This window comes from Apis florea, unplaced genomic scaffold, assembly GCF_048593485.1.
Source record: "Apis florea isolate Af1SG1 unplaced genomic scaffold, ASM4859348v1 contig_3367_pilon, whole genome shotgun sequence".
Lineage (NCBI taxonomy): Eukaryota > Metazoa > Arthropoda > Insecta > Hymenoptera > Apidae > Apis > Apis florea.
In genome coordinates this window covers 6,397,629-6,419,949 of record NW_028256746.1, presented here as the reverse complement: position 1 = coordinate 6,419,949, position 22,321 = coordinate 6,397,629, and the positions used below count along the sequence as shown (strand labels likewise).

General features: G+C 45.5%; 2 protein-coding genes across 9 annotated transcripts in view; both read left to right on the top strand.

Moving 5' to 3' along the window:
• LOC100868461 (dystrophin) overlaps nucleotides 1-22,321 on the top strand; it is a 410,667-nt gene that overhangs the window by 100,533 nt on the left and 287,813 nt on the right. The gene's annotated exons all lie outside the window — the stretch shown is intronic.
• Nucleotides 8,357-13,139, top strand: LOC147657035 (uncharacterized). Its single transcript, XM_086912162.1, has 3 exons — nucleotides 8,357-8,592; nucleotides 10,258-10,527; nucleotides 13,088-13,139. The coding sequence occupies exons 1-3, from the start codon at nucleotides 8,436-8,438 to the stop codon at nucleotides 13,117-13,119; spliced, it is 459 nt and encodes a 152-aa protein (XP_086768288.1). The 5' UTR covers nucleotides 8,357-8,435; the 3' UTR covers nucleotides 13,120-13,139.

Below are 22,321 nucleotides of genomic sequence, written 5' to 3'. Positions count from 1 at the left end.
CTCGTCTCGAGAGAATGGTTAGAAAATTCGAACGATTTGAAATACTCGAATCGTTCTTCTTGAAATGAGAACATGGATTCTTGGTTGAGAGAGAGAGAGAAAAAAATATCTTTTCGTCGATCCTTCGAACGCGTTCGAATTGCTCGGCTTTTCGCCAAATCTCGTCGTTCGAGGAACGTATTTTCAGTTGGACCTTTCGCGACTCTCTCCAAACCAACCACGACGGATTCGCGTTTGAGGATCTACCATCAGCTTCTGCCCACTCGCGCGATTTATCCATTTGTTAGGATCCATTTGTCTACCATTCCAGCTTCCTCGAATTCGAAACGCCTTAAAAACGCCTCCTCTTTCCAGCGGGGAAAGTCATTTCATTTTTCAATATTCTTTATTTCTCAACGAAACAAAAACCTGTGCGACGCCGCCTCGAGTTATTTTATGGAATGGCGGAGTCTCTGAATATCTCAGCCCGGGTGGGAAAAAAGTGGTGGCACGTCTTCATTCCCGTCACGTAGTAAATGCATCCGAGGCAATTTTACGAACGCGTCATCCGAGCATTTTCATTTTCGGGGGAGGGAGAGGTGTATCAGCCGGTTGTAACCGTTTCGTTGGTTGCGCGCGTCGTAAATCATGGGTATTCCCGACGTTTACACATCCTTGCACGTTCGCTCATCCCCCCTGCGTACCCGCCACTACATCCGGGACACGACGCCGCTCTTGTCCTTGGTTACATCTGGTTTCGCGGTTATCCAGGTTTCGTGGCGGAAACCAGAAGAAAAATCCACCTTTCGTTCCCGGACGGAAACGAGAATACGAATGTTCCTCCTTTAATTAAACGAAACGAAACGGAGCGCGATATTAATCGCGAAAATCCGGATTAGTTATTCGGTATCGGAGCGGCGAGAGGGGCGATAAATCACGAGAATAAAAGGGTTGGATGGGGAAGAAAAGGGGAAAGGGAGAAGGACAAAGAACGTGGATGAGGCCTTTCTTCGTATATACGCGATCGAGGATATCGATGCGATAAGATGCAGGATTTTCTTTCTCTTTTCGTGTTCCGTTTTCGAACCGACTCCGTGGATCTAACTTTAATAATTCACATCGCGCCAGCCAAGGAAATGCTCCCGGGGAATTTGCTTTCCCCTGCACGGGAATGGTTGCGTGTCGATATATATTTTATTTACCGTTCTCTCCCCCTCCCATTCCATTGATTCCTCGTCACAGGTTGATCTATGGATTTTCCCCCGGATATTCTTCACCGTCTTGTTCGAGTCACGCGTTTCTCGTTTGTTTTGTCCGAAAAGGAAGAGGACACGAGCCGGTTATTCCATGCCCTCCCATTCCATACGCTACTTGTTCTTATTACGGAGATTGGAGGTTTCACGAAGGGACAAGTCGGCGTTGCACGTTTTCGTTCGAGTAAAGTCGCGTTTCCTTAGGCCTGTTATAAATCGCGCTTTCTTCTACACTCTTTTTTTTCACGGCAATGGAGAATAACGGAGGGTAGAGAGGGTAGAAACGATGCAACACCATGCCCGGGAGATGATCTTGGGAAATGATCTACGTACGATCTCTTTGAAATAATTTTTCGTTTCATAATTTTATTTTACAAGCTTCTTCGGTTTAAGTAATTTTATCAATCGGAATTAATTGTATCGATAAAGATCCGCCCGATAAACGTCGGAAGAAGGCTCGGAAGAAAGTGAAAAAGAGGGTATTTTTTAAAAAGAGCCTCTTTGCTCCTCGCGAAATGAGATAACGATTAAACGGACGGAATTCAAAGAGGGGTAATTCCTTTTCTTCGACCCTGAAATTTCTCGGGCCGCGAGCCAAGGGGATCGAACGTATCCCCGTCGGGGATAAATGCACGTTGATTGGAAAAAGATTCACGGCTGAATTGCCGTAAACGAGTCCCGCGGCGAAACAGGCGCACCGAGTGTGCAATCGACAATTTGTTCCGCGCGAAAACGGAAATAATTACGAAATGATCGATGCGCGCGACGCCCTTCGTTTACCTTCTTCCGATTTCTCGAAGTGGAATTCGACCGCGTATCCAATTTCCCCGAAAAAATACAGAAAATACGGAAAATTCTAATTCCTCCCTCCTCCATCCGATATAAGCGTTGCATACACGCGAAGAAGCGAGAGTTCCTTAATTCCGTTGTTTAAGCGTTGTCCATTTTCAGTGCCATTCCCATCCATCCAAACAATACACCCTCTCCGCCTCTTTATCCATTTCCCTCTGTTGGCGCGAAATGCAATTTCACGCGTTTCACACGCGCCCCCCTTTCCCCTTGTTTTCTCGCGCTGCCCAACCGTTCAGAATTGAAACGTAAACGCGTTTATCGCGTGTTTTCGTTATCTATTTGAAAATTTTCTTTCTCCCTCCCCTCCTTCCACCCCTCTCGCGATTTTACGAATCGGAGGGGATCGCAGGCGAACAATAACGTCGTCACCGGGATGCATTTCCCGCGATTCGCACTTCCGGCACGCGTGAACACGGCTGAAAACCATGGAAAATCCGATTATTCGTATCACCGCCGCGTACGGGAGCGGAGGGGGGGGGGGAGGGAGAGATCGCGTCCCGGACGGATTTTCAAAGCCGACACCGCATTTGCGGCGAAATTACAATATAACGCGCCCCCTATGCGCAAAGCGGAATTTATTACGGGCCGTTTACACGCGTAAAACACACAGGTGAGCGGTGACACTGCCGATCGAGTGGGGGAAGGGAAATCGGTGGCGCGTGAAAAGTGGCCGGCTCGATTATCTTGCTTGTTTAGATCCCTCGTTCGTTTTTCAATCCCATTCCCTTCGTCTACGCGTTGCGAGAATTTGCGGCGCCGATCGATTACTCGTTAATCCAGGATTTTTTTAGAAATTTTAGAATTTCGACAGGAAGGAGGAGAGAGAAAGAGGGAGAGAGAGAGAGAGAGAGAGAGAGAGACTCGATTTTGGATGGAATTTTTTCTTCTTCCTTTTTTTTTTCTTCTTCTTCTTCTTTCGCTTTTCGTTTAAATTTTACGACGACGATTTTCACCGGTTCGAATGATATGCATCGGTCTCGAATACCTTCTTTTTTTTCTTTCCTTCTACTTTTTTCGAAAGATTATCGTCTTGGCAAAGGATTAATTAAATACGATTATGGGAAAGAGGAGGAGGAGGACCACCGGTCGATGTTGGAGAGACGTTGAACGACGTGGTTGCTTGGCGTAGTAGTTGCTGTTAGACGCGGGGGAGGGGGGGGATCCCGACGGAAGTTAATGGCAAAGAGAATTCGAGGATTACGTTAGGAAACGCGGGCTTCAAAGTGTCAGCTACGCGACGAGCTAATATAGATGGTAATTATTCAACTCGGGTGTAGCGATATGAATTTGAATGTCTACATCAAACGGCTTGGCGCCGTTAATGATTAAATATTTCATTCTATTTCCCTCCCCCCCCCCGCGATATCCACTTACATCAAAGCCCCCCCTCCCATCCTATCCTCGGTCTACATTTTCCCGGAATTTATGCGATTCGACCTCGAGAACAAATCGAATACTAACGAGCGTTCCCTCGCAAGTTGGCGAGACCTCCCTCCCAGGTCGGACATTCATTAAAGGCGAGAAAAGAATTTCAAGGGAGGAAGTTATTAAAGTTTCTTTCCACGTAGGGTTAGAACCGATCCCTAAAGAGGTTGGAAGAGGGGGGGCTAAGGAACGAGAATGTCCCGGTTATGAGTTTCACGAGGGTAGTGGAGAGAGAGAGAGAGAGAGAGAGAGAAAAGGTCCGCCAAAAACTCGTTGAAAATTCCAATAAAGCTAACGATTTTCTCTTGGACAAATGAGCCACCGGTATGCACGGTCGGCGGCGATGTCCCAGAACGGGTTTGGCTGTGCTCGATCGGAAATCCTCCCTTATCAAATTCCCATCCGATTCGTGGAAATATGCTGCGCTCACTCGACGCGATTATCGATGGACCCGAGTGGCGCCTCGTTGGCATTTTACCTCTATCGCGCAAGCTACGCGGAAACTTGTACCCTTCCTCGAGCAACTTGTTCCGCCGGAGAGTTCCGGCTACAACTTTTAAAACTTGTAATCTTTGCTTAATATTCCGGGGATAAATTGCCCTCCCCGTAACGGTAATCCAATCCCTGTAACGATCTTCCTCTTCTTCTTCTTCTTCATCAAGGAAATTCGCCTCCCCTCCCGTTTTACTTTTTATTCGGTTTATTATCGGCCTGTTTATCGCGCGATGTTGGATCGATAGAACGAGGACGACCCACGATCGAAAATTAAGAGGCGCGGCCTAAGAAGCATCGAGCTGGAAACGGATATTCGAGCCGGAAAGCCGCGAGGTGAATTAGTATCGCGGCTCGCGGACGAGGTTATCCGTGCCGAAACGATTTTTCAAGTTTATTTTTGCCGGATAAAGGAGCGAATCTGGCATATTGCAACGACATAGCTTAAATTAGTTGCATACAACGAACCAACGAGGTGTGGAACGAGATCTTCGTTGAATTTTTATGGTTGTTGGCCCAGCCCTTTTTTCCAATAATAGCCTAAGAAGAAGAAAAGTACGATAGTATTATTGCCAGCCCGTATACATATATATATTCGATGCAAGTGGGTATTTGATGTCCAAGGAAGTAAGGAGCGAAAGCGTACCACTCGATCGAAACTTGCATTTATTCCCCGCTCCTTTGTTTGCGCCCCTTTCAATCGGGCGAACTGCTACCGTTTTCGTGGAACACGGCCAACGTAAATCAGGCCGCAACAATGGGATAGAAAAATTGCCGGCGTGTACTTATCGAACCCTGTGATATGGCGGTGCTCGCGAGCCGTTGTTGCGGAAACCGACGTAGATATCACGCCACTGTTCCACTTATCACGTTACGACGTACGTTGAACCTCGCCGTAGAATTCTTACCACGGATAAAAGAAGGCAAGGTGTCTGGAATTACCTTAATTCGTGAAGGAAATTCAATCTCGCAGAATCGTTATATTTACGATAATCATTTTCGAAAGTTTTTCGGGATCGACGAGCGAAATATTTCCACTTCGTGGAGAGGCATTAACGAAACTCGACGCTGTTCCTTCCTTCGATTTTTGCCACCATCGATGGAAGATCGTGCGAAATCAAGTTCGCGATGCTTTTTCATCCCATATACGCTCGTTTCGGTCAATCGATAGACACGCGACGCTTTTTTCCATTTCTCCTCGCGCGAAACGCAACAGTTATTTTCGTCACCGCGCGGAATTTAATATCGACGAATGGCGACGACGACGACGATGACGACGATTAATCGCGCGCTGATCGGAATTAAACTTTGTAGTAAACTGCGGTTGATTGCAGTTTTACAAGAAACTGCCCGAGCTAATCGATGTCACTGCTTCTCTTGAATTTATCCTATCCAAACTCGACGAATCCAGTTCATTTCGCGCACGTAAAATCTATTTATCCCTATTCTTCGAACTATTCATTATTGATCGATCGAATTTAAGAACGACACGCATTCAGGTACGACGACAGAGAGATATAAGACGTTCCACTTCGCCAAGTTCCACTCGTGATAATTAACAATTGGTTACCGTTAAACTAACTCCGCTCGTCACAGAACCGTGTGTGCGTACTTCTCGTCGACTTCTCTTCTGATTATATCGCGAGCGAGGACGAGTAATTACGCGCGCTTAACGCGCTTGTGCGCCGCGCATGGAAGTGGCCTCGCGCGAGAATCGGCCCGCTCGCTCGTCTGCGTGCTTGCTTGCACGCCCGCGTACACGCCGGGCACACGCGAGCTTCTCGATGCGCCGGTGAGAAAGGGCACGAGGTGAGAGGGAGGAGAAGGAAGGAGAAAGCAGGGAGCGGAGTAGTAGACGGTGACGACGGTGTGTTGCATCGGAGGGCGTAGAGGAGAAGAAGAAGGGAAGGGGGTTGAATGGTAGTGGCGTATCTACCTGGTGCACCGAGGGATAGACGAGGGGTTATTCCACCTACACAAGAGAAACGGTGCTGCTTCCACGGTGGCAATGGATAGCGGTTGAAGGGTGAGGTAGAGAGAGAGAGAGAGGGGGGGATGGTGGTGGAGACTTTAGATGGGGTAGAGCGTAGATTGTAAGGATGGTGATAGTGTAGAAGAAGGCGGTGATGGTGGTGGTGGTAAGAGGGCAATGGTGACAAGGGCGATGGTGGTGGTGCGCCGGTGGTAGAAGTAGTGGTAGTAGCAGTAGAAGCGGTTGGGGCGGCGGCGGCGGTGGTGGAGGTGGTGATGGAGGTAGTGGTGGTGGTGGTGGTGGTGGTGGAGGAGGAGAGGGTGCGGCATCGTCGATGGTGGTTGTGTTGCCGGTGGTGGAGGAGGCATGGGTTGGTTCCAGTGTTCGCGCGGCCGCTCCCTGTCGCACACGGACGAGTCACCCCCGACGCTGACGGCGTCGCGACGCTCTCGCAATCGCCGCCAAAAACGTGCTCGCGGATAGAATACGCGCAAGAAGCGCCGTTTCCCTTTTCCAAAGAAGAGCCCTCGCCTCGTCTTCTGCCGAGTTTCGAAATCCGAGTTTCACTTTTCGTCGCTCAAAGTCACGCTCGATTCTCGCGGATCGAGAGGGGTGCGCGAACGCGCGTGGAAATTGCGGACGTGCTCGACTTTGATCACGTGGACTACACTTTGTTCGTTGTTGTAAAAGTGTTGTTCGTTCGAGAACGAATCCCACCTGTGGACAATAGACAAGGGCGGTGTTGGATAAACGAGTTACTTACTTGTCGTTTCGCCTTGGTTGATATTCCTGTACGGAATAGCACGAGTTAACGCGAGTTTCGTTGGTGGAGTTTTTTTTTTTTTTTTGGTGCGACGTTGTTTGTTCTCGCGTCTGTTTCTACCTCGATGCGTATCATCTACGACCGACTACGTTCGATCGAAGCGCATATCACTCGTTAGGACCAACGTTGGTTGGTCCAAACCAACAAGTGTCTTAAATCAACAAGTCGAAAGTAGCGCAAGGTCGGAAGTAGCGGTGGACGGTTGGGAAGAAAGTTCTCGTTCCCAAGTGTTAATCGCGTGGTTAATTGATCGTGATTGGATAAACGAGCGATAAACGTCACCGATAAGAGAGACCGTTTTGCGACCGTTCCGTCGAGACCTATCCTAGGCTGTGATACCAGTACCAACGTCGAGGATGGATTAAACGAAGCGTTGCGCGAAATCGTAGGAAGCGTTGGGATCGGGACGATCGACGTTGAGAAGCACGCAGAGAGAAGGGGCGTGCTGACACGTGCCGATCCGTTGCTAAAACGCGTGCGCTGTTTTCGTTAATAATTGATGCTCGAAGGGAGTTGACGGCGTGTCTACGAGCCCTGGGGAAAGTAACCGGAATTTATTTCGTGCCTGTATACGAGCGAATTAAAGGGAAGTTCGATCCGTTTAATGAATAAAAGATCCAGAGATTTTTCTTTTCTTTGACACGTGCTCGTCCAAGAGAAAGCTCTCTCTCTCTAGGCGTTAAACGTTTTTTTCTTCAAAAATAAAAAAAAAAGAGGTTTCGAAAGAAAGAAAGAAAGAAGGAAGGAAGGAAGGAAAGCTTACAAGCCATAATTCCACGAAGAAAAGAGGATACGTTTCTGAAATATCGACAAAGTGGATGACATCCCTTCTTCGAACTTTTTTCCAAAGTTGCAAGCACGGAAAAGCACGAGAATAAACGCGCACGAGACAATCCATCGGATCGTGGCCCCGTTCCGCTTTCACGGAACGATAAATTGGTGGCCGACATCGATATCGCTGATATCGATTTCTACGCAAGTTTTTTTATACCATCGGTCGGGGCGATCCACGAGCGGCTGTAAATTGCGTGGCCCGGCCTCTTTCCACGAGGGTGAACGCTTCGCGATAAATCTCCGCATGCAGAGCGCGTGAAATTCGCGTCACGCCGGGGACCATCATCGTACCGCCGCTATCGCGTTAATTATTCTCGCGGAAGGATGCGCGATAATCGTGGTACACGGAAGCTGGTCCACTGCACTCCTCAACGAGCTTCCGGATCTCATTATTAATTATCCTCGTTAAAGGATAATCGAAATCCTCGACCGATTTTCCAAATATCCATTCGAGATAATTCTCGATCTCGTCGACGAAAGAAGCGTTGATTCGGTCGAAGAAAAGGTCGATATCTCGACGAGGAGCGAGGAAGAAGCGGAGCGGATCCGATCGTACAGATGTCGTCGATCTGCTGCCGACCGTTTTAAACTCGTCCCTCGTCATCGAAGTGTATCCATCGCCGTGTGCCCGCTCTCTCGTCCTCTCGGTCGTCGTCGCGGTCATCGAATTCCAATTATGTCGCAGCACCGGAGAGGTTCCGTGCACGGTAGTAGCCCTGTTCCTGGCGGCCATCCGGTGCCCACGAACGCCGCCTCTGTCTCCTCCTCTCACGAGATACAAACGAGGGGGATACCTTTGCCCGGAATGGTACCGTCGCGCTCCATCCACGGCAATCCCATGCACGGGAATCCGATTCACGGGTTCGTCAACCCTCTCGGGCCCGCCGGCCTCGTTCATTCCCCGCCTACGCATCAGCCGCTCCTGTCCGGAATTTCTCATCACTCGTCGGTCGTCCATCAAGGTAGCGCGCGACACGCCTCTGCTTTTGTGCGGAACAAGCGAAAATCGTGCGGGAAGATCGCGCCGTCCAAGACCTCGCCGAGTCATTTCGTCGTGTAGTGGACGATTTCGAGAGATCGAATCGATCGTGGCCGAGTTCGATGATGCGCGAGTGACGAGGTTTTTCCCATTTTTCCAACCGAGACTTCGATGATACGCTTACAATGATATTCGTTCGAACAGATGACCTCCGCGTGGTCGGGGAAACCAACGGATATCGCGTGGAAGATGGAAGATCGTACTAGGATGGAATCTAATTATCGAGAGTGGTGATGGAACGACGTCGTACGAGGAATGGATAAAATCCTGCCGCGAGAGAAGTGGGACGTGCGTTCGAGCACGAAAACCAGGAGAGAGAGAGAGAGAGAGAGAGAGAGAGGGAGGAAGCAAACTGGTTTTTTATACGAAATGAGTATTTTCCCTTTTTCCCCTCCCTTTCTCTCTTTTTTTTTTCGCTGAGCTCGTTTCTGGAGAAAAATCCGCGAACGAAATTTCATCGCGCTTTTTCGACTCGCTTCCTTTTTTCCACCGCGAAATTACACCGCGAGTAAAATTTTTCGCAGCTCGGTGGTGATTTCTCATTCTCGATGATGAGGATGAGAGAGGAGCGATAAGTCGAATTCACTTTCTCGATTTACGGATGTTTATCGCGTGTTTATCGTGATCATCGATGACGACGCGGATAGGGCAGAGATTCGTCATTCGACGCTCGTTGATCTCGCGGTGCTCGTTGCGTTGAGTAATTGAACCGGTTGCATAGATGAAATACGAACGCGTTCGATCTGTCCGCGATTAAAACGTGGCCAAACGAACCGTGTACACCATTCGATTCGATTTATCGAAGGATCGTCTTTCGATAAATGGTTCTCCATTGGGCCTCGCGTTTTCACTATTGAAAACCATTCCATTTTTTTTTTCCACCTTTCGTTTTTGTACGAATCATAGTTTCGTACAATTACTTAAAAAAAAAAAAGAAAAAAAGTGTCGATCTCTATCCCGACTCGAATACTCGAGTCGCAAAGAAATTACACGTCGAAAACTTGATGATTTTCGCTTTTTTCCTTTTTTCTTTTTTTGCGGTCAAAGCATATTTATTATTTAAAAACGGGAAAGAAAATGAGGAAAAAATGTAGCGGATGACACCGTGGAGCCAATCTCGGCTGAAAGGGGATCACCTGAAAGCTTATTCAGCGTGTTACACGCGTTTCGGTCGGTTTCAATTATTCTAAAAGTCATCTCCGCGATCACACGGTCGGTGGGGAAATGAAATTGCGATATATATACATATATTTTTTCTTTCTTTTTGTTTATATGAAAACAAAAAAACGACCTCATCTTTAACAACGATTCGCACAGGTTGTGTACGAGACCGATCTCGTGTTTCGCAAATTACGGTCAATCGATTCTTCGCAAAAGATATACTCAAAATACAAAAATCTTCTGATTTCTCGTAAACGTAAAACGTCGTACTCCCGAATAATAATAACGCCAATAATAATAATCCATGTTCCACGATCGATCGATTCGCACGAAACATTCTCATTGACCGGCGATCTTCGCGCACGATTCTCAAATCGATCGCGACCACCGATCGTTGAAAATTCGTCAAAATTTGCGGGGATCGAAGGAGGCGAGAAGTTGCAACAACAACCGGCCGGCTCTTCTCCGTATTCCTCGCACGGTTCTCCGCTGAGGACACCGATGAGTTCCGGTCACGGAACCCCCCAGGACTCGCCCCACGCGGCCAGGCATCGAAGGGACTCGGAACACTCGGCCGGCGTTGGATCGAGGCGAGGCTCCTCGGACGTGGTCGTCGTCTCGCCTCTGCCCGACGCTCCCTCAGGATCGCCCGACACCCGACAACCCCGTCGACGAGCGGACTACAGCCCCCATCAGGGTAGGTCTCGCGATTCGCGCTTCCAATCCGCCAATTTATCCGGCAGTTGAACGAAACCAACACACCCCTAACGAGGGGTAATTCGCAATTTGGTTAATCGGGTTTGGGAATAGTTATGGCGCGACACGCACGATCGAGCCCACCGCGAAACGTCGAATCGTGCGATTCCACTTGGCGCTGTTTCCATCATCTCCGAATCGGGAGATGACGTCTCGAGATTCGATGTTTGCCTTATGGAATAGTTGATACGCTCGCGTGAGAAAATATTTGCCCCGTTTTGATTAGCTGTTTGCGGATTCGCACGCGTGGTGGACAAATCCATTCTCGGGAGGGAAAGGCATTTAGAGACGCGTATTTGTATGTATTTCTGATGAAACTGATGGGATTAGAAGAGATTAGACGGATCGATTTTTTCCCCGAAGCGAGCGTAATTTTACGAGCGCAAGTTTGTAACGTTAACCGAGTCGGTTCGAGTCATCAAAGGAAGTGGATTCGCTCCACGGACTTTGAGCGAATCGCGCGTGTACGATTTAATAGCTTGGCTTGGTCCTTCTTTCTCTCTCGCTGTGAATTTTTATTCATCGCGTTTCGAGGCCGCCTTTGAATCCTTAAATATCCGGCAAGGAAACGTTTCTCCATATATCCAGCATGTCTCAAATCTTCTTTTTCTTTTCTTTTTTCCTTTTTTCCTTTCTCTCCCTCTTTGGAAAATGACGGCTCGCCCTGAAATCACTCGCTCAAGACTCGAGAGGAAGAAATACCGAGGAAGGAAGGGCGATACGGCGAATTTTTTTTTTTTTTTCTTTTTTTTTACGAGCAATTTGAAAAAGTTCCGGAATTTTGAAACGTGGGATGCTTTAAATTGTTGACGACGAAATGTTAATTTTTCTGCCGTGAAATGGATCGTGAACGAACGACAGGATGCTGCCGAGTGAATGAAACGTTGAAACGAATCCGCACGCGTGTATAACTGCGAAATCGAAATTTTCAAAATAAAATTGATTGATTAATCGCGAGTTGCTCGTCTTCGTTACTTTCGAAATTCGACCGGGAAAGGAACGCATTTTCCAAGGTGGAATTAAGAAGGGGAGGGAAGGGGAAGAGGTTGGAACTGGAAAAATCAATGAACCGTGTTTGAATTGATATTTTTTAATCAAACCGTTGATTCGATTCCATTTTAATTTCGCGATCGGTGCGATGAAAATCGACGACGATGGAAGTTTACGAACAACCAATCTTTCTCTCGTCGCGTTATCATCCATCGTGGCTCTGAAAAGTAAATTTTACATTGATAACTTTTATTAATCGACGAATCGTAATTCGACGAAACGTTACGATCGTATTCTTCCGATTTATCCATCCTCTTCTGTGAAACTATCTAAGAAAATACATGGAAGGCGTCGGTTACAGTGAGCAAAGAGTCGAGCAAAGATAAAATATTATCAGTCCTTGGAACTTTTTATCGTTAAAAGTAGTGTTTAAAAAAGGCTAACACGATGACATCGATTATACGAAATTTTATCCTCACGAAACCATTTTCCAGTTTAATTAATCGATCGAAATTTATTACCGCGACATACGTTCTCTTCGACTCGTTCATTGCCCTTAGAATCGGTCTTGAATTGCGGGAAAACATAAAAACGATTGTACACCGCGATACGAGTTCTCTTTCTCCAAGGAAATAAGAAGAAGAAGAAAAAATGAATGGAAGATGGACTCTGGAGGGTTGGCGGAGAAAGGGTGAAAGTCGCCGATTGAAAGCCCCGTTCGAGGGACAAAACGCGTTTGTCCCGCGTGTCATTCGTGCCATTTTCCGCTCGCGTTCCGCAAAAACTATCCAAAGGAGGGGGGGGGGTTGAATGAGCGGAAGAAGAGTGGGCGTTCGTGCGTGGAATCGCGCGAGGGTGTCGCGACTCCCCCTCGTAGTGGAAACAGGCCTACATGCCTGCCTCTACGCGCATCAGACTCACGTTGCATCGCGTTCGTAGCCAGCCAGCTTTATCACGACTGAGAACGTCGTGGGCCAAGTACATCGAACCGCCACTTTCCCTCCCCTCTCGCTCCGCGTAATCTGGCCACGACATTTGCATCTAGATGACGTTTTTTTGCATTTTCCACCCGTCCAACCGTTTGTAGACACGGTTAACGATGCTTGTGGAACGCGCGAGCTTCTTGCCTGTTGTGAGGCAGAAGGAGGAGGGTGTGTTCTCGAGGTGTTCCACCGAGATAGGGGTTGTTTGGGGGCGCTGCGTAATCGTAGGGAATTCGCAAATGAGGAATTGAATGAACACCCGAGCGAGGGGAGGAAAGGGGGTGTTTGCCTTTGCGGTTTCTGCCCGCTCGTATAGTTTATTTTATCTCATCCGGAGTAGAATTTCAAACGTGCGAGAAGAGAGTAAATTGATTTCTCTTTTTTTTTTTTTAAGAGACCGTATTATTGTCGCGATAGGAAGAGTCGTGGAATGATTCTCAACAATTGTCGATCGAGATTATCGTTGGACATTTTCCCTCGATATAACAATTATCGATTATTTTAAAACTTCTCTAAACTTGATGGAAGGATTCGAGAAGGAGATCTCGACAACCGGATGAAATTGGAAACGGTGGAATATAAATTTTCGGCGAAGAAGGATCGGATATTTTTTGGGATATGTTTCGGTGTATAGAAAAATGGCGCGACCTTGGTTGTCGAGGGACGAAAGGTTGTTCACCGGGCAGAGGTTTCCTTTCAACGGGTACACGTGACTGGCTTTGTGCACGCGGACGTATGCCGTTTTCACGTCACGTCCGGGACGTCTGTCTGAGGAGAAAGGAGAAGGGGGATGAAAAGTTGGGATAAATTACGATGAGACGAATGAGAGGAGTTTCGCCAAGACAGAAGTCATCCGCAATATTGGGGTCATTTGCTCCCTTGTACGCTGCGGGGAAAAAAAAAGAAAGAAGCCAATTCTTCGGCGGGGAAATGCCGAGGGAGAAGATGGAGGAGAAGGAGGAGGAGGAGGAGGAGGAGGAGGAATTGTAATAAGATGGCGGCTATAAATAATACCGTTAAAAAAACTGTATTAAATTTGCGCTTGACGCTTTCTTATTAAACTCTCAAATCATCCGAGAGGGACTGGCTTCGCGATATTTCTGTCAGGAATTTACTCGGCTGTTTATATATATATACATACTAAAAAAAGGCTGTGTCTATTTACGTTTCAATCTTATCAAATTAATCGAATCGAAACGTCTTACTTCGAATTAAGAAAAGGAGATTGGCCGATCGACGATAGATAAAACAGCGATTCGATTGATAAAGTGATTTCAGCGATCCTTTTCATCCAGTTTTTTTGTTGCCAATCTTATTTACGTCTCACGATCGAGTCTAGACTCGCCGATTAATCCATCGTTATCGAATTTGTGCCCCGTCACCTTTAGAAAACTGATTTATGACGTCTATTGGTGTGACGAAAAAAAACGAATTTCCGATTAATTTAAATGTCATCGGTGATGTCATCGTGACAGGTATTTTATGATACTAATGGACTAAACTTTTATGGAATTCGTGTATATCTCAAACAAAGAGTTTTGGACGATTGTCATCGCGTACGAACGCGACGTAACGAGAGGAGCATGGATATTAAATAGATCTAGACCAATCTGTTTCTCGTCGCGGTGGGGCTCGAGTTAAAGCTTATTGCGGCGGCGTAATAATAGCGATATGTCCCGAGAAGTGGGTGACAAAGCACAGACCGAGAGCTAAATAGATATACATAAGGTTCTTAAGCTCGCGCTACCTTCAACCGATATGTCTCTGGATCCGCTTTCGGGATACGATACCTTCTCGGATTGGATGGAGTAGTAAGTCAAGGATCCGGGTTAGTCCTTTATTCCATTTAATTAGCGACCAGCTTCTTTTCATTCGACTAATTAATTACTCGATTAATTGCGAAAACTTGTTAAAACAGAAGAAAAGAAAAGAAAGAAAGGAAGGAACGGTAAAGAAAGTTTCAACAACAAATCTAGAGAGAAGAAATCTAGAGAGAGAGAGAAGCTTAGATCGCACCACATTCAATCCACCAGGAGTGGAAAATTCGAAGGCAATTACGAATCACGACTCTTCTTATCCGCTTCGAAAATGGGCTGTCCGATCGTATTGGACACATCGCAGTGGCGATACTCTTCCTCTTTCCCTCTCTGATTTCTGGCGGTGGGCTACTCGATTCCCTGGATTCGACTTTTTCGTTTCTTTTACGGTCGGCCGGGACACGGCATGTAGAGGGAACGACACCGGTGTCGTACCGGCGAAATTGGCTGGCCAGGAGAGAAAACTCGATCGAACCAGGGGAATGGAAAGAGACGCGTGTGTTTCACGATCGCGTGTGCACTGGCCGGAGATAATTCTCGCGTGTCGAGCGGTGGTTCCACGGCGGCCACTTCGATACCCGTTACGAAGCACCGATTCCATGCTTCGTCTTCTTTATTCTCTTCATTTTTCCCCCTGGAAATTTCGCGGTAACCAACCTCTTCCGCTCTTTCCCCTCGGGAGAGGAAACGGGGAAATGGCGTATTATTTTGTATCGTGCGTGATTTTTCAAACACGTTTAATAACAATTCGATGGAATTCGAATTATCACTTGAATCGTCTCGTCTTCGTAAGGAAAGAAACTACGTGAAACTACAATGAATGTTAACTTTTATATTATTTGCGTCGCGCGAATACTTTTTTCGACCAAGCTTATCAAGAACAAATTGAACGAATGGGAGGGGAATTCGATTCGAACGTACTTCTTTTCCCTCGATCGGATTAAATTGTATAAATTACACGGCAAAGGTTCAACGATCGGTTCCAATCCACCTTCGCTCTTTCTTTTCCGTCCCTTCTTCGCCGTCCTTCCTGACGTTTCACAGACGTTTCGTGCGGAAGATGACACGCGCAGAATAGACGCGTCAGCGAAACGAGGCTGCGAGAACGATCGGAAGAAAAGGAACGGAATTGGATCGCCGTTTTAATTGGCTCCCTTTTGATGCTCTAACCACAGATGCGCACTTCCATCGGGAATGGACATTTTCTATGCAAATGGATGCGAGGCTAAGGAGCTTCCCCACGTTCGACACGGGCATCTTGATGCAATTCGCGACGAACAGTGGAAATATTTCGGTGTCGCGAGCCATCCAACTGTATCGGCACAGTTTACCATTTCGGGTCAAGTGGTGCTGAGCGATCGAAATTACGGCGCGACTCGAGTTTCGTGCGATATTTTCCGATGCTCGTAGTATTTTCATGATTAATTTGATGGTTTATTCTAGAACAGGGGCGTTCTATTTCAAAATTTGTCAATAATTGCTCCAGTATTTGTTTATCTTTAATTTCTACTTTTCTACACATCAGAATGTGTATACGATTCAATTATTGAACGATTGGGTGGGTTAATGCGTATGTTGTCATTATAATTCCATCCAAACATTGCATCAATAATTTTGTAATTCTCAATTGTTCCACTTTGGGTGATGCGATCTGAACAAATCGATGCCTTGGACGTATCAACACGTTTCACAAAGCGAAATTTCGCCGTCGCTGTTTCATTTCGCGAGAAGGGGATCGTTTGATCCCTAAGACTCTGTTCTTCCGAATATCGGGACAAGATAATAAAGGTAAAGTTGATTTATCCTTCGCCCATCTTGCAGCCTAATCGCATTAAAGCCAACTGAAAGTTCTCAGGGTTCCTTTTGCCTCGTCCGGTGAATTGTCCGAAATCGTCTCATTCTCGCGAAATCCATTGACACAACATTGAATTCCACGAATTTCACGCGCGCCCATATTAGAGATATTTAGGGAGGATAAATCGAAATTTCTTCCTTTGTATAATATTCCTTTTCGAAACGAACGTTTATCTCGAGTTCGTCACCGCGTTTCCCTCGACTCGAGACTCGCAAACGAGAGCTTTGGTGGTGGAAATCGTCACGGATTCGCCTTAATTTTTCTCGATCGTGCCGCGTGTCCCGATCCGAAATCGATCGCAATTTGCAAACAATTTGCACGAATCGCCGGGTGAATTCCACGGCGGAGTGGTTAGATCGATCAATCATGAAACACGGTGGAGGGGAGGGAAAAAAGGAGCAAGTTGTCAATTTCACGCGTAAAAGAGATGGCACCGCGAGATAACGCGCGAATTACTCGATTAATGGCAATTAATTTATGTATGCGCACGTATGTCAAATTGCAACTTTTGTTTCCCTTTTGTTATTAATTTTTCCTTTCGAGTTTTGTTTCGAAATTTGACGAATACCGCCGCTTATGCTCCAATTCATTTTCGTTCAAACTTTTTTTTTTTTCTCTCTTTCCTGTCGTTTTACGCAAATTAAACGTATCTCTTTTTCTTTTTCTAGAAAATAATCTAATTTCAAATAGGTGTAGTCAATTACTTGATTATGCTCTATTTGCCGGTGAAAATATTTGTTATAATATAAAGGGGGGGGGGGAGGGAGAAAGGAAGTGGAAAGTTATATCGACTTTTAATTCTAATAAAACGAGCAGTAAATTTTACATCGCTGTTTACGATAAATAAATACATTTTACGAGGGTGGTATGAAAAAGGATGATAGTGTTACGAGTTACGAGATGTTCTGCTCTCGTTATAATTCTTTATTAAACGATATGTATCTCGTGTATCCTCCGTTTTTTTACTTTTATAATCTAACGTGTATTTCTTGCTTAATATTATCCATCTCTGAAAGGGAAGGAATAAAAATTAAATAGATAAAAGCCGGATTAAAAGCTTTAAAGGTTGGATAGTATATGAGTGCATTATAAGTAAATTGATTTACTTTTGCCCTCATATTACTTTCCCAATAATACTCACGTAAAATTTCGCACTTTTTTCCCCCGACGTAAAATTGATCCAGAATATTTCGTTCAATTCCTCGTAAAATTCTCCGATAATATCAAATGTAACAAATATAACACAATCCACACAACGATCAATTACAACCGACTATCGCAAAAACCGACGACAAAACTGTTTCAAATATTCCCTCCTCAATTTTGACGAGTTCATCAGATTCATCAGATCTTATCCGGTAGAGAAGAGTAAAACCCAACGGATATCCATAGAGAAAACAATTTTAGAACGATCTAATATTTCTCCTTTTTTCTTTCTTTTTTTTTTTTTTTTCACGCTCGAATATCGAATATTTATATCTTCGAGCAAACACCTGTCCTCCATTTACGACTTCGAAATTTAATTCCACGCTCCTTCTCTTCGCCTTCTCCTCCTCCTCCTCCTCCTCGCCCAATAACGCTTGTCTCGCGCACACTTTTAATTCCTTTCCAAGCATTCTTCGCTTTTATCCCTCTCCTCCTCCCCCCCCCCGGCTCTCCTTGTCTCGGTTTTGTTCGAGGGGGCCCCTCGCGGACCCCTCTCCCTGCTTGTTGTAACGCGTCGCGATAATAAGGTTCCGGCGTAACGAGTTTCGTCGCTCGTTCCGTGTTTGCTTAATGAAATTCCGCCGCGGAATTTCACGGGCGGAAGTTCGACGCGTTCCGTAACCACCGGCGTTGAAACTCGCGCCCACGTATCGAACCACCTCGTTTACACGCTGTTTACACGATCGTTCAACCTTTCGATTGTTCCTTGTCGCGCGGTTTGCGAATTAGCGGCGTTCTTCCCGCCCCGATCATTCGATTATACACTCTCCCGATCCCGAGAATTGTCAAGCGATACGAAATTGTTGGATCAATTGTTTTGGGGGATGTTTCGCTCGTTGGCCGACGATCTCCTCGACAATTTTCGAGAATTTTCTCTTTTCAAAGGGGGGGGGGAGGGGAGGATATGGTTATATTTTCTTTTCGAGCGAATTTAATCGAAGGAGCAAGATTTTTTTTTCGTCGTAAAAATTTTCTTGGTTGTCTAATATTTCTCAAATAGGGTGGTTTTCCAAGGAAGGAAAGCTTTTGCAACTCGGTCTCGACTTTTCTTCAAAATTTCGGATTTCACAAGATCGTAAACGATCGCGTTACACACCGCATCGCGCCTTGTTTCGAATAAAATTGGCTCTGCTTCGAAGGCGAATCGAGAGTTGGAGAGGTGATTACCCAGATCCTTCTTCCACCGTTCGGATGGGAATTACGTTCGCTTGTGAATCCCTGTAAACGGGAGCAAAACTGTATCATCGTTAAAGACGTTAAAAGACGTCCTTCTGTTGGAAATGAGTGCATATTGAGCTCGATACGAATCCAAGTGGATTCGATTGCAAAGTAAGTCGTTTTTTGCGCAAGAAGGTTTGAACTTGATTTAAGCAAGTCGAAAAATATACTTGTAAGTTAGAAAGATTCCTTTACGAGTCAAGGACCCTTACTCTTTGTAACTGGTGGTCGATATAATCGATCCTCGAGTTAACCGTATTTGCTTCTTAGAGAAATTATTATACGAGGTGATAAAATCAATCGAGTATAAAATCGACGAATATCAATTTTTTAAATAATCTGCAAGATTTCTATTATATCTACACTTACGTTTCTCGAAAAATATTTACAAACAATCGTAATTGGAAATTTTCCTTCAACCGAGTTGAAATCTCTTTTTTTGAAAATAAACGCTTGTCTCACATACTTGGAAATGTGCGTAAAATATTCGAGACCATCTCTACTTGTGATAAAATACACCTTATCCCATCTCACCAGCCTCAAAATCTGGAATTCAATATTGCACGTAGGGAAGCGATTAAAGTTGTTGGTAAACTCTACGAACGAATATTTTCGCTATATTCGGTTCGCAGCTTTCAACCGATGCAAAATCATAATTTTCCAATGATTGTCGACGGAAATTTCGTTAACGAGATTTTCGAATTTCATCCACGGATTCCCTCTCTTCTCCTTTGTCTTTGGCCCCCAGATCCCTCTCCCTTCTTCCATTTTTCTCGCCCCGTGCCGTCATACATTACGGCCAATTTCCGGCCAACTCTCGAAACTTTCGAACAACTTCTCGTTCTCGAGCGTCCTTCGTGTTTTATCATTCGTACTCTCGTCCCATCCGCCCATCCGTGAATTACTCGCCGTAATCTCGGCCGATTTATCGCGCGTGCCCGCGATACGTTGTAATATTCACGGCTGGTATTCACCCTTAACGGCTCCACATAAAACTAACGGAAAAATTGGGGGGGACCTCTCGACTCTCGAGGATTAATTTATTATAGGGTTTCGTAAAGTGTTGGGTCTTGTCTCGAGATTTCCGAATTTTTATCCTCCTCCTTTTTTTTTTAATGAAAAAGAATAAATTTTCCGTAGAGTTTTCAAATTGACCACGTCGTGTCTTTGAGTTGAAACGAAGTAGGAAATTTTTTTTTTTTTTGAAATATATCGAATCTCGTTTGTTTTACGATTTGATTTTTTTGAAAAATCTTGGATCAGAGATCTCGTTCCGAATTTCTATCCTCTTCCCATTTTTAACGGAAAAATAAATTTTGCTTAGAGTTGAAATTGAACACGTCGAAACGAAGTATTTTTTTTTGAAATATATCGAGTCTCGTTTGTTTCACGATATAAAATATCGTTGGAAGAAATATCTCTTTTCCACGAGTTCGTTTGAGTTGCGTTGGTGGGTTACGTCTCTCCATCGATAATTAGAGCAACTAGATCTAGGATATTAGGATATAATGGATAAAGGAAGCGGATCAAAGTTGCGATCGCGCCGATGAGAAAATTTCGCTAAATTTCGATAAAGAAGATCGAAAGAAGTTAACGGAGATGGAAATGGAATTCCGCTGTGTTTCCATTTAAACGCGCGCCGCTCAATTTTAACGATCCTTTATGTTTCATAATTGGAATAATTCGTGAAAATATAGGATACGTTTATATGTCGTACAGAAAATCGCATTAAACCGAGGGGCGAACCTCGAAACGAATTAAAACTAATACGTATCGGGGACCGACCACCTCGATTCCCACGAGCGGATATACACGTACGTATGGAACTTCATCGCCTAAATTCATCGTCCATTTAAGCCGCGGTGGCCGCGTTAAATTTTCACGCGGGGGAGAAGCGCAAATGGGCTCACGAACGAGCGTCCCAAACTCTGAGGAAGCGGTTTGCGGCAAGAGGCGTTGCGCGTGGGGGCCGTTAGTCTCTTTATTATCCGCGTTTCTGAGGCGAAAAAGGAAGAAAAGACGTTTAAAAGAGAGAACGGTTGCGAATGATGTACGTTTTCGGTGCGAACGGAGAAGAAGAAGAAGAAGAAGGGTGGAATGAAGAGGCGTCTCGAAAAGTACTGCCCTTTGTACGCGTCTCACGTAGTACATTCTCCTCTAACTTTTCCTTCCTCTCTCCCGTCTGTTTCGTTGTTTCGATGACCAAGATTTTTATTCCACCGTCCCTTCTACTCCACCGATCAGTTGCGACGCGAAGAAAGAAACGACGTCCGAGGTTGGCGGTAAACAGAAAAATCTCCAGCCCTCGCGACATTCGAGTCGTCCAATTTATCGGAAATTCCATTTGTGTCACGTGTAAAGTTTCATTTCGCATCTCTTTGCTCCTCCTCCGTTGGAAATCTGGAACGACGATCGTGACACATCGCGCAAAAGTTCGAATTACCGAATTTTTATTAGAATCGATCAGAAATATTCGAAGAGGATCCGATCCGATTTTTCTTTCATTAAGTAAATCAAGATCGTGTATATATATATCTGTACTACGTAGCTTCGTACTTCCATTCCACGGAAAAGTAGAGAGAAACGAAATTTTTGGAATTAGAGGGACAACAATTTTCTGGATTCCTTCCTCCCTTCCTCCTTTTTCTCCTCATTTTTAACGATTAATGTAAAAGTAAAAATGAAAAGTTAAAGCGAAAACTTGGCTGATGATTCAAGCACGCCTCCCGGCCTCGCATCTTTCCTTCGAGGTCCTTCCGTTTCTCTTGCGAGTTTAATTGAAGTTCTTTCCGCGAGGCAACAGCACCAAGTTTTCCGCCGAGTGTTAGAATTTTAACAAGTGAACTTCTTCAATTTCTCGATCCCCGGCGGCACGAAGAGGAGCCACTCGAACACTCGGTTGGCTCGTAGCCGCTGTTTACCGACACTCAAACCCTCAACGAGGGTTGTAGGTTGTGCACCAAGCTTCGACGCGAAACGAAGTTAGGACGGACGTCCTCTCCTTTCCCCCTCCTCCTTTTTTTTTTGTCCATCCTGATTCGCAGGATGACTTTCTTTATTTGCCCGGACGTATCGGTCGCCTCTAAATCTCGAGGTCCGAGGGAACAAGGAAGCGTGCAAGTTTGGGTCAACTTGGTCCGAGCGAATGGTTTCGATCCAAAGAAGATCCCTGGGAGGAGGAAACTGTTTAACGAAGTTGGAGTCGAATTGAATCCTCCAGACTTCGATCATCGTGTGCACGGTTTACGTTTGTTCGTCGTGTTCGGCCCTTTGCCTTTGCCAATCGGATATGCTTTGCCATCGACGGTGTTAATTAACCGGACATTCTGCTCGACCTTTACGGGCTTTCGGAAGGGGGATTAATTCGATGAAGGCAAATTGAAACGTATCGAACAATACCGATATTCTAAATTTAAATTATTAATCGGTCGAATCGGTTACTTCGATATCGTCACTTCAACTGCCGGCATCGATAAGGAGCCAGGATATATTTTACTATTAGATTATTGAACCGTTTCGAATAATTGTGCAAGTAAGTTTTGCGGCTAAACGAGAGCCAAGCTTTATCTGTTTGCCTTTCACGATTATTATTTTGCCATTACAATTTCGCCCACGGTGTTTCGCAACTCTTCTCTGAATAATTTTTTCCTCCCCGGATAGGATTTT

Coding starts and splice junctions, on each gene's coding strand:
- LOC147657035 (XM_086912162.1), top strand. CDS start 8,436: ATGGTACCGTCGCGCTCCATCCACGGCAATCCCATGCACGGGAATCCG. Junction 8,593..10,257: donor CTCGTCGGTCGTCCATCAAG/GTAGCGCGCGAC, acceptor CGGGGATCGAAG/GAGGCGAGAAGTTGCAACAA. Junction 10,528..13,087: donor GGACTACAGCCCCCATCAGG/GTAGGTCTCGCG, acceptor ACTTGATGGAAG/GATTCGAGAAGGAGATCTCG.